This window comes from Larimichthys crocea, chromosome III, assembly GCF_000972845.2.
Source record: "Larimichthys crocea isolate SSNF chromosome III, L_crocea_2.0, whole genome shotgun sequence".
NCBI lineage: Eukaryota > Metazoa > Chordata > Actinopteri > Sciaenidae > Larimichthys > Larimichthys crocea.
The window spans coordinates 22330715-22348139 of record NC_040013.1 but is presented as its reverse complement, the minus strand read 5'-3'; the positions used below and the strand labels follow the sequence as shown (position 1 = coordinate 22348139).

The 17425-nt window shown below is 39.3% G+C and overlaps 1 protein-coding gene across 2 annotated transcripts in view; it reads left to right on the top strand.

The window, feature by feature from the left end:
- The window catches only part of kcnh1a (potassium voltage-gated channel, subfamily H (eag-related), member 1a), a 39649-nt gene that overhangs the window by 1808 nt on the left and 20416 nt on the right, over nucleotides 1–17425 (top strand). The window contains exons 2-7 of one of the 2 annotated variants that reach the window (XM_027278301.1): nucleotides 1947–1973; nucleotides 4068–4191; nucleotides 8027–8133; nucleotides 8508–8636; nucleotides 10069–10187; nucleotides 10438–10830. In XM_027278301.1, the coding sequence (XP_027134102.1) occupies nucleotides 1947–1973; nucleotides 4068–4191; nucleotides 8027–8133; nucleotides 8508–8636; nucleotides 10069–10187; nucleotides 10438–10830 (899 nt within the window). The remainder of the gene's footprint in view (nucleotides 1–1946; nucleotides 1974–4067; nucleotides 4192–8026; nucleotides 8134–8507; nucleotides 8637–10068; nucleotides 10188–10437; nucleotides 10831–17425) is intronic. The other variant, XM_027278303.1, reaches the window with a different exon arrangement.

Below are 17425 nucleotides of genomic sequence, written 5' to 3'. Positions count from 1 at the left end.
GTGTGTGTGTGTGTGTGTGCTTCACTGTCAGTCTGCCCCTGTTGCACATATCTACATTAAGATGTGTTATGACAGAAGGGAACAACTCGTTCCGAAAGAGTTGTGTATTATTTAGGGACAAACCAATATTTGGAAACCAATGGACGTTTGCAATGAATATATAAGTCCTCGTTTCAGTATTCAGAACCAGCTGGGGAGGTGTAACTAAGTACAATTACTGTACAGTTTTGATGTACTTGCATTTCACTTGAGTATTTCCAATTTTCCTGTATGTGGCAGCTTTCATGGTCGATAGGGTATTACTTGTGACATGTAACCAATCAGATAGTTTGACAGACTATAGACACGTAACATCAGCTCAGCCAGGCTGTTCATCGGCCTATTCCTAGTACTATTAACCTGTGTGGTTCTGCTACACTGACGCTGCATATTTGGAAAGGCTCATTGAAAATCATTAAACCTGCAATAATGTATTTTGTTGTCTTATTTATACCTCCATCAGTCCAGAGTTCTTCTTTTAGCTCTGTTTTTGGTCTCTACCAACTCTTGTGGGAAATATCTATTTATGCTAAACCACTATGTTCACCAGCCTTTTGCTGACTGTGTCTCTGTGCCATTTGATGCTGAGCAGGTACTATATACTGTGTGTAGTGTGAAAATCACTTTAAGTTAAATCTCTGTAAAGCAAAGAGGATCTGTAGATTCAGGTGATAATGCTCTTATATGTTCACAAACACAAGCGAGCCCTTTCACATTCTCGCACTGTTTCACGTTTGATGTATTATTATCGTAAAAAAATATTGATCATAGCCGCTTTAAGTCGAAGAAGCACAAGCCAGTCCATATGCAACATAAAAAGTCCTTGAAGATGAAGTCCTTCTATTACTAAATCAATCAAAAAGTGATTAATAAAGACCGTAAAAACTTTTAGTAGGAAGATAATTTGAGGTCTTCACATTTTTGAACTTGTTTTAAGGTGTTTTCACTAACATTTCTTATTTTTTCACGTCATATAGCACGTTTTAATTGTGTGTTTTTGTCATGTCTACTTGTGTGGGCGAGCCTACTCTATTTTGAAAATACATAAATATGTATATACATTTATAAATCAATGCGTACTACAATGACAAGTATATTTGCCCCTGTATGTTGTGTGCACAGCATCACAGTTATTTCATACACCTGTGTTAAATGTTGTTGTTGTGACATGTCTAGGATGAAAAAGGTTTATTACCAGTATTATTATTATTATTTTTACTTGTGTCCTTTAAAGCTGCATTAATCAATATTTTATCGGATATTTACTTTGAATTGAAGGATTACATTTGCTTGCAGGGATTACTTTAGACTTTGTAAATCTATGGAGATTTTCTAGCTTCATTTAGCTCATTTCTTTGGGTTTTAGAGCACATTTAATGTGTAGTTCAATCCCAGTGTTTTCATCAAATCAGATTTCCAGCAGCTATTTAACTAACTAACAAACTGAAAAACTACTACCTGTTACCTGCCCAGCACTGGACAGCAGACAAAGTTAGCAACTAACATTAGGTGCAAAAAGCTGAAGAGATTAAAAAGCCAAACATTTCTCTCAGAAGTTGGTACAGTCTGCTTAGCTATGGATTGTTTTGAGCTTGTCTGCCCCCTAGAGGTGAAGAATGGATTAATGCAGCTTTAATTTGCACGAGTGCTATAGTACTTGGCATATATTTCTGTATAGATTAACCTTCAGTCTGAGGTTTTGATAAATAAGACAGATTCCTCATCGTCTATTCAGGTTAGAGCAACATGGTGATGACTGCCAAATCCACAGCTGTGTTGTAACCACCTGTGTCTCTCTCTTTTTTTTTTTTTGCGTCCCATCTTTTTTGTTTGTTTGTTTGTTTGACATTCAACAGATGTTTCTCACTGTAATCTGTTAACCTTCTTTTCTTTTTCACAAATTTCAGTTTGGACACTGTCACATAGACAGACAGGTACTATAAAGTTTAGTTTGGTGTGCTGCTTATGTTTCTTTTTTCCGTACAGTATCTACCTCTTTGTAATGTACCACAAAATGTTCTATACCAAATGCTGTTAATTTACAAAGCACTTAACTAATTAGACATTTTGAATTGCTGCAACACAGCAGTTGAATTAACCAATCCAAAGGGCTTGAGCTTTGGACTTTATGCTTCTTTGCTCACAAGAGTAACGTTCGTCTGATCACTGTAAAATAACACGTTGGCATGGAACGTCTCATTCGTCATTCTGTCAGTGTTCTCATGCTTTTAGTTGTCATTTTGATATGTTTTATTTTTGTGTGAGTCTTAATATGTGGCATTAAAAGAAGAAAAACATTTCTGTATGTGCTTTGTGCCAGGTGTTTTTAATCCCTCCTGCTCTTTCACCCCCCGTGTTGTCACGTTGTTGTAGTCTGTGTGCATAGCAGCTTGATTTGCTTCGAGATCTGTCATACAGATGTTTATTTTTTGAGGTTTTATCCCCCGATTACGATCTCTTGTCCTGTCCCATTTAAACCCATAACATCTGCTCCTTTTTTCACCTTTTGCCAAAATGTGGACGTGGATAGATTTTAGATTGTTTATGTCAAATAATCGCAGCTTATATAGCTTATGCTTGCTTTTTTTTGTAATTTGACACACATGTTTTATTCATATTGTTTTGCATATTGATTTTTATTGTGCATAAAATGTCAAATCACAAATGCAGATGTGCAAATGAGTAATTTGTCCTGAAGTCTTAAATACAGTATTAGAGTATGATATTTTTAAATATGACACAGGCAAAAATAAGTAACGAATTGTCTCGATAGTGGTAATGCATGTACTCGCCTGTGTGTCATGTATTTGATACAAGCATTCTGTATGTAGCCATTAATTATAATCCCCAGGCAACAGTCTGCATATTGCACTACACAGCGCAATCATTTACATGTTTTATTCATCACTCTTAGTTCAAAAAGTGAGCTGTTGAAATGAAAAACAAAACAAACACAGATGTTCCACTTTAATTTCCTGTATTATGACAAGTTTAAACACTGAGTAACAGTATGTGAATGTTAATTATAATACAGCTGGAAACAAAACAGGCCATTAAAAATGTACCGGTACATGCAACTTGATGATAATTTAGGTGTGGCCATGAAAAAGACTTGCTCGGAGGCGTTGCTAACATTTAAATATGCAAAATAGGTCATATACAAATGAATGTAGTCCAATGACATTTAAAAATCAATGACGGTATATGTTATTTAATATATCTGTAGACTTATAAAGAATATTTAATCTTAATAATTACTATTAATAAACAGCTTACTATGCTCATGACACACAAAATGACAACACAAGATGTTAACGAGTAGCAACTACTAAGAAACATCACGGGAGCAGATATTTGGATGTTTTCTACATAAGCAAAGATTATGTGTTTGGCTTACATTTGTGTGGAGTGTATAAACTCCCTGTGTGGAGTGTGTAATGGGCCGTAGACCATCATGGACGCTAATGGAAATCTTTAAAGTAGATCGTAAAGGCAGGATTACCCAATCTTTTTAATGATAGGGGAAACTTTTAAATAAGTAATCTCTTACAATAAACATGGTAGGTAAAATCATGTTCAGGTGAAGGGGCATCCTCCATCATATCGTCACTGAATAAGTCACTGATTTATACTTGAAATTTAAAATAATCTGCCCAATACTGGTGTTACCCAACACTGCACTGCAAGTACTCTAATCCTAAATATTGTCTCACTTCTCTGTAAATCTGTGATGAGAATCTATGAAGTTTTAGTGTGTACACAAACACTGATATTGAAGAAGACACCAATACCAAGGCTCAAAAATTTTATTTCAGATATACATTTGTTTTATAATTCTTTAACTAACTTCTTTTTTCAGTTGCAGTTGCACCAAGTCCATGACTTTGAGTTAGATCAAATGTAACAGATCTCAGCCGTTTCCCAACCCAAACTATAGCTTCAATATTTGTTTATTTATTTAATTTGAGGAAATGCTGCAATTCCTCAAGTTATTTGCTCTTTTTTCTTTCCTGTTTACTTTCAAACAGATACCAACTTTGTCCTGGGAAATGCCCAGATAGTGGACTGGCCCATCGTCTACAGCAATGATGGTTTCTGCAAGTTGTCGGGGTACCACAGAGCAGAGGTGATGCAGAAAAGCAGCACCTGCAGGTAGGCCTACAGATCTGTGTGTTTTAATATAGATGTGTTAGGATTACAGACTTCAAATGTTAAAGCAGTAGGATATTTGTTCCATAAACATATTCGCCATTCACCATTAACTCCACGTCAAACCTAGCTTTTTTTAATTTTACCTCCACCAGATTCCAAACTCATTTTGAAGCTGTAAGTCTGTATAATTCATTATTTAAGCACTGGCATGTTTTGATTTCTTTCGACGGATATTTTTTTCTGTATTAGATAAACAAGATTAGCCAGTGACATCGCAAGAACTTGATTCGGCTACAGCTTACCTTGTTAATCTGGATGAGCTTTGTCTTGGCTGGCGAAGCTAAAATAATCATGCTGCTGCTGCGGTTATACGACAGTCGGGGACAAGATGACTTCCTTCACAAGTTTTCTTTTAATGTCATAAGTGCCTGCAACAAAAAAAACCCTGTGTGGAGCTCCCACTTGCAACAGTCCATGTCTGTGTTGCTGTTGTATTGTTTATAAGTACCATGATAGGAGGTTTGTAGTTTTATCTGAAACTACAATTTTATTTTGTAGCTGTGCCACGATAGATCTATTTATGTTTATTTGTACTTACACCTCCTACCAGCAGGCAGAGCATCCTTATTTTGAGCTGTATTGGCAGAGAATCAGGTGGGTGCAGGTGTATACAGCTTCTGCTATACGCTGAGCATAGACATTATAAAGAAGAGCCGTATGCGAAGCTCAGAATATTGTGGTTCTGCCCGTCGCTATCTTGGCAGTCCTGCCTCTGCCGCCTCCAAGCTAATCTAAAAATGGGCAAAGACTTGGATGGACCTGAGGCGGGCCGGATGACACCTGGGTGCTCAAACAAGCTGCACACAATGGCACCCACCTGTCAATCAAAGTGACCACACTGTGAATTATGCATAACTTTAAGGCTGAACATAATATGAAAAGGTACAGTTGGTATGACTGTTGAAATTACCTATAGAGACCAAAACTGTCTTTTGTACCAGAGTGTAAACATGTTTATTTCTGCTGTGAAGTTGGACATTTGAACATGGGGACTTATGGAGACTGATTCGTTCTGTAGCCAGCCTCAAGTGGACGTTTGAAGAGTTTTTGGCACTTCTGCATTGGCTTCATTTCATTTGTGGTTTATTTACCTTCTTTAGGATATTTAGGCTTTTAAGAAAACTGTAAATTGCCACAATTACATCAGAAACGTGCATGTTTTTCAGAGTGATTGATTCCTATTCATAATTTCTTATTAATGAGTCAATCAGAGGAGGAGTTAGTGTATTAGCAGTACAGCGAAAACATGTTGCACACTTCTTCACACGCGTCTAGAGCCAGGCTATCGGCTATTTGAGTCTGTACTTGAGAGCGTCAGCGTGCTCACAGTGTTTGCCAAAGTCATCAGGATTCATCCTTATCTGTGCCAAATTTCACGGCACTTCATCCAATAGTTGTTAAGATATTTCAGTCTGGACCAAAGTGGTGGAACGATCAACTGATTGACTTGAGCCATCTGTGGAAGCCTTCTGCTCGCATGGCAACAACGCTGAGCTACGAGGAACCACCAAGTCCACCGAGCACTTTCTTTTACGTCAGACCTAACTGTGAGTAGACTCTGGATCGACTGCCTCCCTTCAGCAGATCATCTGTGCCGTGTTGAAAATGATGACCACTCGGAGTTAATATGATATTCCCATAATTTGACAGTTCAGTAGATTTTTCTTCTCTTGCAAAGATAGAAACCGGATAACTAAGACAAAAAAAAAAAAATCTGTGATGTAATCAGGTTGTAACAACTGAAACCGCTTCCACATCACGGACTACAACAGTGAAACTTTTGACAGTGTCTCCAGGGCACTCTCTCTTTAACAGTTCACATAAATAGGAATAAAAAAGGAATGAATCGTTTTTCCCGATTCGAATGGACACTTTCTGGACTTTATGTTGTGTTTATTGTGCATGTAATATGCATGTCAGTAACCACTGTTTCAGTAGGATCACATGGAAACAGTTGGTGCTGCCAGATTTGCAAACCGTGGGCGATTTCATCTGTTGTGGGAGATGGTGTTTGTCACAGCCAGCACTACGGCTATTACTGATTTAGACCCTTGGGTCCTTAAGCATAAGCTTCGCAACACTTGCCAATACAAATATTGAACAGAGTGTTTGACGATTTGTTATTGAGGTTTATTTTTAGGCTGCTTGATGGAGTGAAGTTTGTAAGAGGAAGAAAAAAGAGACCTTCTGACTGTATTTGAGATCCGTGTGTATAAATACGACTTAGGAACTGACAGCGTGTGATTCTGAAGGATTATCGACAAACTTTTGTAGTTTTTGTAGTACAGACTTGTGCAAGTGAACACGGTATTGGACGACAAATTCAATGAGAGTGATTACGAAAACCATAATATCCCATAAAACAGCTGGACCAAAGGTATTGTGATAATGGATTAGTATTGGGAGCAGTGAAAAGACTCTTCAAACTCTCTTTAAACTTAACAGCGTACAATACTCACAGTTCCTCTCCACAGCAGCTGTTTTATGTGTGTCCTAACTCAGCTTTGTTTCTAAATCATACACCTTCCTCTCGTTTTTGATCATTTCTAGTTACTTTCAGATAAAGGTTTATTTTTTTTTACGTCTGCCTCTGGATTTTCAGAACCCATGATCTGATAAACAGTGAGTTAGTCGGCTCTCGGTGAGTGGTTTTAATGGGTATTAACGCACTCCCTTTCATTATTCTTCAAATAACCCGCTATAGCTTTTAATCATTTCAGCTTTTTCTCTGTCAAAAAAAAAAAACATCTTCATGAGCCTTATTTATGAGGCCATGAAACATTCACAGACTGTGGATGTTTGATGATAAAGAGGATGACTCAAACATAAAATGTATACTCATTTCCCCTGAGCGTCGAAGCATAATATCTGGGGCTCTTTTGCTGCATGTGTGTGTGCGTAGATCAAAGATGTTATTTCCATCTCGACTGCTCTCTTACTGTGTTCTTTGTGTCTCTTCAATTATGCATATGTTTTTTTTTCATACGTACTGGATCCTGTAAACACACAGCGACAAACCTGTGGGAATTTGTCACGCATGACGAGAAAGTCACTTAAGGAAGTATTTTCACATTCCTTCCAGCTGATAGAAGAAGAAGGAGGAGAGAGGACAGTCATCAGTAATTTTACATGGAGCACTGATCTAAAAAGTCTCCGCAGCGTCAGAATGTAGTCTCATTAAATTTAGCCTTCCTTTTGTATTTCATAACAAACTCAAGAGTTATATTTAGATCATGCTGGAACAGGCTGCCACTGAGGGTGGCAGTAACAAGCAAAGTGAGATGAATGTCTCTGCAGCGTGCTTAAATGCGTTCATGGTTGCTTTGACCCATCTTCAGGCCTTAATTTGTTTTTGGAGGGGAACTTTGCATTTGGCCAATTAAACAACCAGCTGCATTTATCTTTTTTTATGCTCGCAGGATACGTTTCAATGAGTTTCTGCTCTACGTTTAATACAGCCTAATTCTGCAGTGTACATCTCTAAGTACCAATCATTAACTACACAAGAGCAGGTGTAACCCTTGAGATAAATGGAATATAAATCTTTCCAGGAAATATACAGTTTAATTTAAGAGGAAAAGTTCAATGTGTTGACATTAAAAAGTGCCACAAAAGCAGCTGAGAACAGAACAAAGCACCACAAATGTAACCAGCGAGTATTTGCCAAGTAACACGTTAAGATGTTCACATATCGGAGTGTTCCTCGGCACTCTTCAGTGCCGAAACGAGCATGCTATTAAATATTCAAATTGTTATTTCCCTTTGTGTTTTCCAGCTTCATGTACGGGGAGCTGACGGACAAGGACACGACGGAAAAAGTGCGACTAACGTTCGAGAATTATGAGATGAACTCGTTTGAAATACTGATGTACAAAAAGAACAGTAAGTAGCGACGCCATGTGCGAGGGAAACAGAAAATGTGAAGTCCCACTCTCTTGTCATGCAAATGTATTCAGAGCTTCTGTAACGTACAGCTGAGTTCAAAGGCAGCCCAGAACATTTCTACCTCTGTAGAAATGTGCTAATTGGTTTAGAGCCAGACCTTCCCCATAAAAATGTGGTGCCGTGTTTGTTTCCATTCGCAGGTGTAACCTTCTGCTGCTTGCAGGTGTGAGAGGAAAAAAAATGGAAAGTTTTAAAAGTCTGGAACATTTCAGTTTATACAATGCAGTGAAGATTTCTGTTGCGCAGAGTGTCGCTCCCTCTGAGAATGAGCAGATAATGCAGCTAATTATTTGTCTCTTTATACTTTTCAGGGACGCCCGTTTGGTTTTTTGTGAAGATTGCGCCCATTCGAAACGAGCAAGAGAAAGTGGTCCTGTTTCTTTGCACGTTCAGCGACATCACAGCCTTTAAACAGCCCATTGAAGACGATTCCTCCAAAGGTTAGAAATAAAAAATCTAATTTGTTTAACTACAAGCCTCCTATCAAAAAGAATACCTTGCTGGAGCTGCCCGTTGAAATGAGCTTGACTTCAGAGCAGTTTTAAAATATGAATAATGCATTTTAGTAGCTCAGTGCGTAGGGGCTTGGGTTGGGAACTGGAGGGTTGCTGGTTCAAGTCCAGCACGGACGACAGTATGGAGCGTGGACTGGTAGCTGGAAAGGTGCCAGGCACCTAACAGACACCAACTGCTCCTAGGTTGCCGCTACGTGGCTGCCCATCACTCCATCATCTATCCACGTTTGTGCAAATACATGTAAAACTTGAGTGAAAAAATAATTTCAGAACATGTGATCTTAGAGGTTAGAGGTAACCAGTAATTATCATTCAACCCTGCATTGAAGCATTGTGCATCTGCCCAGGCAAGTATCCACCTACTCATCGGACTGTATAACCTTTTAAGACAGCCAGAATAGAACATGAATAAGTGCACGTGAGCGACTACAAACGAGCAATAGTGACAATAACAGGTAGCGTAGTGGGTTAAGCGGCCGCCCCGTGTGTGGAGGCTATAGTCCTCGCTGCAGCTGGCCCTGGTTCGAATCCTGCATCAGACGGCCATTTACTGCGTGTCTCTGCCCCTTGCTTCCTTGCTTCCCACTTGCTTCAGCTGTACTATCAATAAAGGCATAAAAGGCCAAAAAAATAATCTAAAAAAAAAATAGTGACGATAACAGGATGTGGATTTATGTGAAGAAGCTCAGACTGTAGTTCAGGCTAAAGTCTGTTGCATCAGTAAAGACTTTAGCTTTAGCCTTCTCTCTTACATGGGACATGGCCTGCAGGCAACAACAACAACAACAAGAAGCATTGGCCTGTGCAGCCAGAATAGATAGTGTGGACTGTAGTTATGAAGACAAAAAAAAAACATGCAGCAGCCCACACAAACTTAGACTGTGCTCACCAGAAACAGTATTGGTATTTTGTTGAACTGACATTTATACATTATTAGTAGTAATGTAGTGTTATACTGCAGCGAAAATGTGTTAGGAAGGAGTCTGGCGTGGGTGGATGTGTCTGGCTGCAATCTCTCCTTAACCTTAACCAAGTGGTTTAAAGCTACAAACTCGTTAGAGACGTAGCAACATAAGGATTCCTTGGAGATGTGTTTTTTTCTTATCCAGTTGGCCAGGTTGTGTCATGTAACATATAAATGGCTTCCTTGAATTGGGGTGTCAGATAAAGTCGATACACAAACCTGAGGCTTTTCTCCATTCCCAGGTGATAGTATAGGTTTGATAAGCTCAGTCATCCAAGTGCTTAGCAGTTCAATTCAATACTCAAAACATGTTGTTCCCCCCAGGAAATTTAGAAAATTTCACGATGGTCAAGATTGTGTATCATGTATCTGTTTGTAATTCTGTTTGTAAAGGCTGGGGGAAGTTTGCCCGGCTGACTCGAGCTCTAACAAGCAGCAGAGGAGTCTTGCAACAGCTGCAGCCCACGGTTCACAAAGGAGAGAATGTCCACAAGCACTCCCGCTTAGCTGAGGTATGGAGGATACGATGTGATTTTATTTCTGTGCTGTATACGATGCTAGAACAAACTGGACACTGAGGAATTGTGAACAGAGGAGTCTTTTAGATCAGGTCAACCTCTAAGACTTACGCAGCACTTCTTATGTGCAGGTGAGCTATAGTCAGCATCAGAGCATAATTTCAGCACCAAGCTACAGTATTTTTGGCCTCCTGCTGTGTGTATTTATTTATCTGTCTGTTCCTGACTCACTGCTTTTTGGCAGGTCCTGCAGCTGGGCTCAGATATCCTACCTCAGTACAAACAGGAGACCCCCAAAACCCCTCCTCACATCATCCTGCACTACTGCCTATTCAAGACCACATGGGACTGGGTCATCCTCATCCTCACCTTCTACACAGCCATCATGGTGCCGTACAACGTCTCCTTCAAGACGAAGCAGAACAACGTGACGTGGCTGGTGGTGGACAGCATCGTGGATGTCATCTTCCTGGTGGACATCGTTTTAAACTTTCACACCACGTTTGTTGGACCCGCTGGCGAGGTCATCTCAGACCCCAAGCTGATTCGAATGAACTACCTGAAGACCTGGTTTGTTATCGATCTGCTGTCCTGCCTGCCGTACGACGTCATCAACGCCTTCGAGAATGTCGATGAGGTCAGTGCAGTGGTTGTGTTCTGGCATCGGCTGAAACAATCCTTCGATTAGTGGGTTTGTTTATCGAAAGAGAATGAATCAGCCACTGCTTTCATAATCTGTCATTCCTTTTAGTCATTATTCAAGCATTTTTGCCAAACATCCGCTGGTTTCAGCTTCTCGATGTGAGGATTTGCTCAGGAACTATCTAAAATAACAGAAACCATCTTTGAAAAAATTGTATTTTAAATGCTATCTGAGGGGTTTATGACTCATGCAGCAAGCCAACAGGAGGCAAACCAAGATGATTTATCTTTACTTCTGGGGATCTGTTATGTTGTCCATCTTTATACACAGTCAATAGACCTATGGATGTATAATAAGATGTGGATATGGCATCACCATTGCCCAGTGGCCACTCGCGTATTGCAGTGAAATATTCCACTGTGACCCAAAAGGCATTTTTCCCCATAGAGAAGTGGATGCACCATTGGAGGCAGACATCTGTTCATCCCAATGGAAGCTGCTCAAAACAGTTTCCTGGATCTTTTGCAGATGTTTCCACATTGTGGGATACAGAGCAAGTGGCCTAGAGACGTCCGCATGACCACACTGCTCACTTCCGGTTTAGCCTTCCGCTAATTTGAAGTCCGGATTATTTAATCGTGCAACTCTTCTAGACTTTTTAAATGTGATTGGATCTAATGGATCAAATTCTGATAGTCAAACAAGCCGCCGTTTAACATCCGCTTCTTTCACAAGGCAAGAGCCTCACGTCATGCATGCCATTGCTGTCATTACACGGTTTGACCACTATGTTGAATTAAAAGTTCAAAGTCTGGTGCTCTTCCTTTGGGTCTTTGGCAATCTTTGGTATCCAGTTCTATGATACATCCATGGTTAGACCCAGTGTTGCAATGGTAAAAAAAAATACAGCTTAAAATATACAGAGAATTAAAGAATAATTAACTATACCTGTGACAGCCCCTCACACACCTAAAGGTATCTAAAGGTACCACATCTCTACTGATGTTGTTGATGTTGTGTGGGCTGAGGAAAAATCTATAAAAAACATTTTTTATGGGTAACCATGGCAACATATTGCACAGAGCCCACTGTTTTCTGCTGTTTGCATTACAGCATGTTGACGCCAATACGGAGTAGCCTATTAAAAAATCTGAATCTTCTCGCGGGCTGGAAAGGAAATGTTTGACAGTGGCGATTGTAAACAAAAATCTAAATGCTAACAAATTGGAAATTGCTCTGTCTGCTCAGCCTTTTGCCGCTAAATTGGAAGTTTAAATCCTCGAGGTGATCATTTCCAAGGTGACTGACAGGTTATTAGGTTTCTATGCAGGCACTCCACCAAATTTAATAACCAGTGTACATCAGATCCTGTGCACCGGTTGTTGTTTTGTGTAGTGACAGTGGAAAAAAAACAAACAAACAAAAAAAAAACCCAAAAACAAAACAAGCAGCATAATAATATGCTTGCTTGTGAATTCATAAATGTTGGACCATAATGAGGAGTGTTTACTGGAGAGCTATCACAGGATATCTTGAAATAATTGGCACATTTTAATTGGGGGAAGGAGTGTTACATTATTAAACTGAGGCACTCTTCACTCCTCTGCTGTGTCACTGCCCTAAAACCATTAACACCTTATGACAGCTGGCAAAGGGAGTGAATCATGGGGAAACGTGCTCTGATTAGGCATGTTGTGTTGCCAGAGTGGCTTTTGGAGTTGGTCACTTTTATCTGGGTTAATCACATTTTTACCATCTGCTTATATATGAAAAAGCTGGACTCTATGGTGACATTAGATGGGCTGTCTATCTTTGGCCATGGAAGATTGTTTATCTGTTGTTTAGCTATGACATTTTGTTTCATGGAGGGGAAAAATAACTTTACAGAATACCTACAGGTCTGCTGATGAAATCTATTTACAGAATATCCAGCTCATACTTACATTTTTACCCCTCACTGTACGTGATTTGAAATGATCTTTTACAGTGCAACCACAGCTCCTGAATCAGGTCCAAATGTTTCTTGAGGGTTTTTTTCTTCCAACATACAAACACACACTGATTAAGTGGAGCCCCGGGGTCTTGCACTTGCCAGTTTTCATTATAATAATGCATCGTTGTGTGTGCCCATGTGTCTTAAATGTGTCACATCTCATGATGTGTGTGTGTTACCGCCACAACGTGGCTGTGTAAAAAATGCTGTGGTAGCATTTATCGCTTGCGGTGTGTGACACAGTGTATGTTGGCTCTAAGGGCTGTCAGGCTACACATACGGTACAAGGTAATATGAAATGCTGTGGTAATGCTTCAAACTAAAAAAAAAAGGCTTGTTGGTGGGCAGTGCAAGCACGAGGTTGTTGTATTTGCAGGTCTAGCATTTTGTCCCCCTTTCTAGTCTTTCAATGCTTCAGCATCCTAAACGCTGACGAGTTCAAGTGGCCGGAGCAGAAGTAGCCAGAGATCAGGAGATGTGGAAAACAGCAACCATTTGTGATTTTAAAGGATAAAGCTGGCGTTATTTAATCTTTTTAGTATTATCAAGAAGAAATATATGTATATCTTGCTGTTTGTCATACAAAAAGTGTGACAAAAGTATGATTAAAGTCTGATAAAAGTAAGTCGTATTGACGCTTTGTGGACCAATATCGCTTCATTACAATAAACACAGGATGTGTCTGTAAAGTGGCAACCATTTTAAGCAAAAATTGTCCGGATATTCGCTGCTTTCCTTAGTCTCGTTTGATATTAGAGTGAATATCTTTGCCATTTGGACTCTTGGTTGGACAAAAGAAAAAAAAGAAAAATAAATTGAAGACGTCAGTTTGAGCTCGGGGGAATTTCTTGATCGAAGGTGCAACATGGAGTCGAGTTTTCATTCACCGTTACAACAAATGTCTGTCAAGTGCATTTCTGTCCTTATGCACGGTTGATTTTTTTGCAGTTTGAAACCTGAAACATTCGTGTTGAATTTAATTTGCCTTTGCTTGAGCATCGCAGCATACCTTGGCATGTTACCATCACAAAACCCTGCATTGTAAAAGCTCTATAGCACTACTAGAGGTCAAAAACTCCACAGGTTACCTTCAGCCGAGGAAAAAAATGGGCTGATGAATCAATAATGAAAATAAATGCTAGACCTGGATCGACATATTTTCTGGCACCGACTACAGAATAGATGGAACATCTGTATATAGTAAATTAGTTCTAAATATTACGGCTAAACAAACCTTGTGTAAGAGCATGAAAACACAGCCATACCATTGTATTATGTACTCTTTCTATTGTCAACAAATCCCATGACTACTTAGACATTACGCTCTCAGTCGTACTGCATTGTTTTAATGATAGATGAAGTCCTAATTTCTGTGATTAGCTGATTAACAAATGTATTCAGATTGTTGATTAGCTTTCGAGGTCAAGTTTTTAATCAAGCCACAAAAGCAAAAAACATTCAGCGGTTCTCAAAGCTTTTCAAACGTGACTTTTTCTACTTCATGTAACTTAATATTTGGGGATTCTGAACAGACAGACAGAGTTCACAGTAATCAGTTCATCGAAAAATAATCAACAAGAGTAAAAAGGATTGATAGTTGCAGGCCTGCTTTATATTTACCATGAGATTCAAGTGTACATTTAATAATGTAATAACGTAATGAAGTTATGGATGCATTTACTGTAAACCGACAACGGCGCTATGAGCATCCACTTCCAGGATCATCTTCCAATGTGTCACTGCAACAACTCAATTTGCTCCAAATTGCTTTGAGGCAATCCATGGCATGGGTAAATGAGAGCGAGTAAACAATTGCCCGCTTTATTAAACCGGCGCCAGAACATCTCGCCGCCGCCGCTGCTGCTGCTGCTGCTGCTGCTGCTGCAGACCTTAACGACTGACATGAATAACTTTGATGGCTGTTTTCCCCCCAACAGGTTTCCAAATAGGGAAAGGGGAAAATCATTAACGAAGGGCGGCTGTCAAAGTTATTTTTGGCGATCTTAAGGCGACGTACGCCACCTCGAGACTGACCGAACCTCATAGCCATTGAATCATTTCAGTGTCTGATGACTGATAGCCCAGAACAATAACAAGTTGAACAGCTTTGGGTGCATGCTTTGGTCATAACTGCACACGCTTCACGACAAGGTTGATTTTTATGTTTCTTTTTTTAATTTAAAACCTTTTATTGAATATCGATTTTTTTTTTCTCATGTGTTTGTTCATCGCTTACTACTGATCGAGTGTCTTCTCTCTTACTTGTGCTTCATTTTTGTTTTTTCTTCTTTTTCATCCTTCCGTTCTGTTTTGCATGCCCCTCCCTCCCTCCACTCCCTCCCTCTTCTGCCTGTATTCATGCATGGGACGTGATGGGAAGAATTGGAACCACCGAGCTGTCACTCAAGTAGGCTTCAGTTTGATTAGAATATGATAATGAACAGTTTTGTGTTTTGTTATTTTACCCAAACACACACACACACACACACACACACACACTGGAAATCTCCGTCACACACACACACACACACACACACACACTGGAAATCTCCGTCAAGGCTCCACGTTTTCCTGTGACATTTATTCTTCTTGCACCAACGTTTCAGCTGTAGTGCTGGGTGGGCGCAGCAGCAGAAGCATCAATGCATGAAATAAATGTCACAAGTTAAGATTTGTGCTGCTTGTCTTTTTTTTTTTTTTTCCTCCCCTGCTAAAGCTGTTTATTGCCAGGAGATAACAACGATCTGGTTTGTGTTGTCTACAATTTGAGAATGAATAACGGTGTCGTTAAAGCTGCACGAGAGCTGATTCAGTCCTCAAGTCAGCAATAACATGTCATCTGTGACAAATCGACTGCAACAACAGCGAGCGCAGTTAACATTTCAAAATAAAAGTCATCCTGGCATTGAAAATGTGCTTTAATAGAGGGAGTTTTGAACATGCTGTGCTGTGTGCGTTTTCTGTTTGCCTCTTGACATCTTTTTTGTTTTTGTTTTTTTAGTTTCCTGTTTGGCTAATCGACAAACAAATTGGGTGTCAGATGCTAAAATTTATGATTTTTTTAATATTGGATTATAGCACATAGATTGAGAATCAATCTTCTCAAGATGCACATATGCATATATCGTGATTGCAATGTGTCCGGTGTGATTACAGCCGTTTTAACTTAACATAAAGACAGTTAGCAGGAGAAAACAGACACTACGTAACTCCTTGCTTTGTTTGTGTCAGAATTAAATCAATGAGAGTGATGAGCTTTAGAGGTGCTGAAGAAGAATAGATACTTTATTGATCCCTCGACGGGGAAAGAAGGGTGTATATTTGAACTTTTTGAAGCCAATCACCTCTTGGCTTTGGCTTCATTAGGAAAGCACAGGCGTGAGAGTAGCATCAATATTCTCTTCTCACTCTCGACGAGAAAGTTAATAAGCGGCCTATAAGGTGCATACCAATGAAGTAGTCACAACCCTCGCCCATTTTAATTTCAGACTCGTTTAGCATAAAGCACAAAGAAGCAGCTACCATGTAACCCAAACCCGTAAAGCTACGAATTCTTGTTTTTCACTTCTGTTTGTGTCCAGATTCAAAAAATAAGATGCATCGACTGAACTTTAGAAATGCTAAAATGTGTACTTTTGAACTTTTACCTCTGTTTCCAGTCAGAGCTTCACTTTTATCACGCTGACACGACAGTCTCTTCCAACTCTCAACAAGAAAAGCAGATAAATATTCATATTTTCCAAAAAAAATGTCTCACTATTCCTGTAATAAAATTTCTCTCATATCATGATTCAGTGATTTTTTTCCCAACTTGTGTTTGTAGAGTTTGCAGCAGAACTCAAAAGCACGATTGCACTGATGATTGAATTGTATCGGAGCTCGGGTCTGTAAAGTCATTTCAGAGATGCTGAGGTGTCTGGCAGGCTGCTAGATCAGATTAAGTGACAGCGGGCACTGCAGTTGTACTCGGATTGCAGACCACAGCACATTAACAAAATCAATACCCCCTCCCAGCACACACACACATACACGCACACACAATACCACCAGCAAACTGATGGGATTGTCTGTTTGAATCACTGAGTGGGTGTTTCAATATATTAAGCTGAGTAGACATTTAGCTGCCGGTTATGTAACCTCTACAAGTTGGACAGTTTCATCACGTCGCACAGGAATCTACTCAGAATATGTTAACACTTTTCCCCTCACCTTGTTTTCATATTCGGTGTCTGTTTTGTGTGCTGTGTCGATTCTTTAAAGTGTTTTGAAGTGTTTTTTTTATGTTTAATATCTGATGTGGGAGTTAAACTCTGAGACAACACAGGAGTGCTTTATGTTCACAGTGGGATTCTTTGCTTAATATTTAATGTTATTTAAAAATTTAATTAGCAGTTGTCACTTTATAATAATTGCTAAATCTTAAAATTTAAAATGTAGATTAATTACAAATACAAAAAAATGAATATTTCACATCATATCTTGTGTACTCTATTATATTAGATTGTGCACAATATTTCTTTACATGAGGAGAAATCATAGTTCATTTTATCTAGTGAGCGCTTTATTGATCCCAATGGGAAATTGCAGTGTTATAGC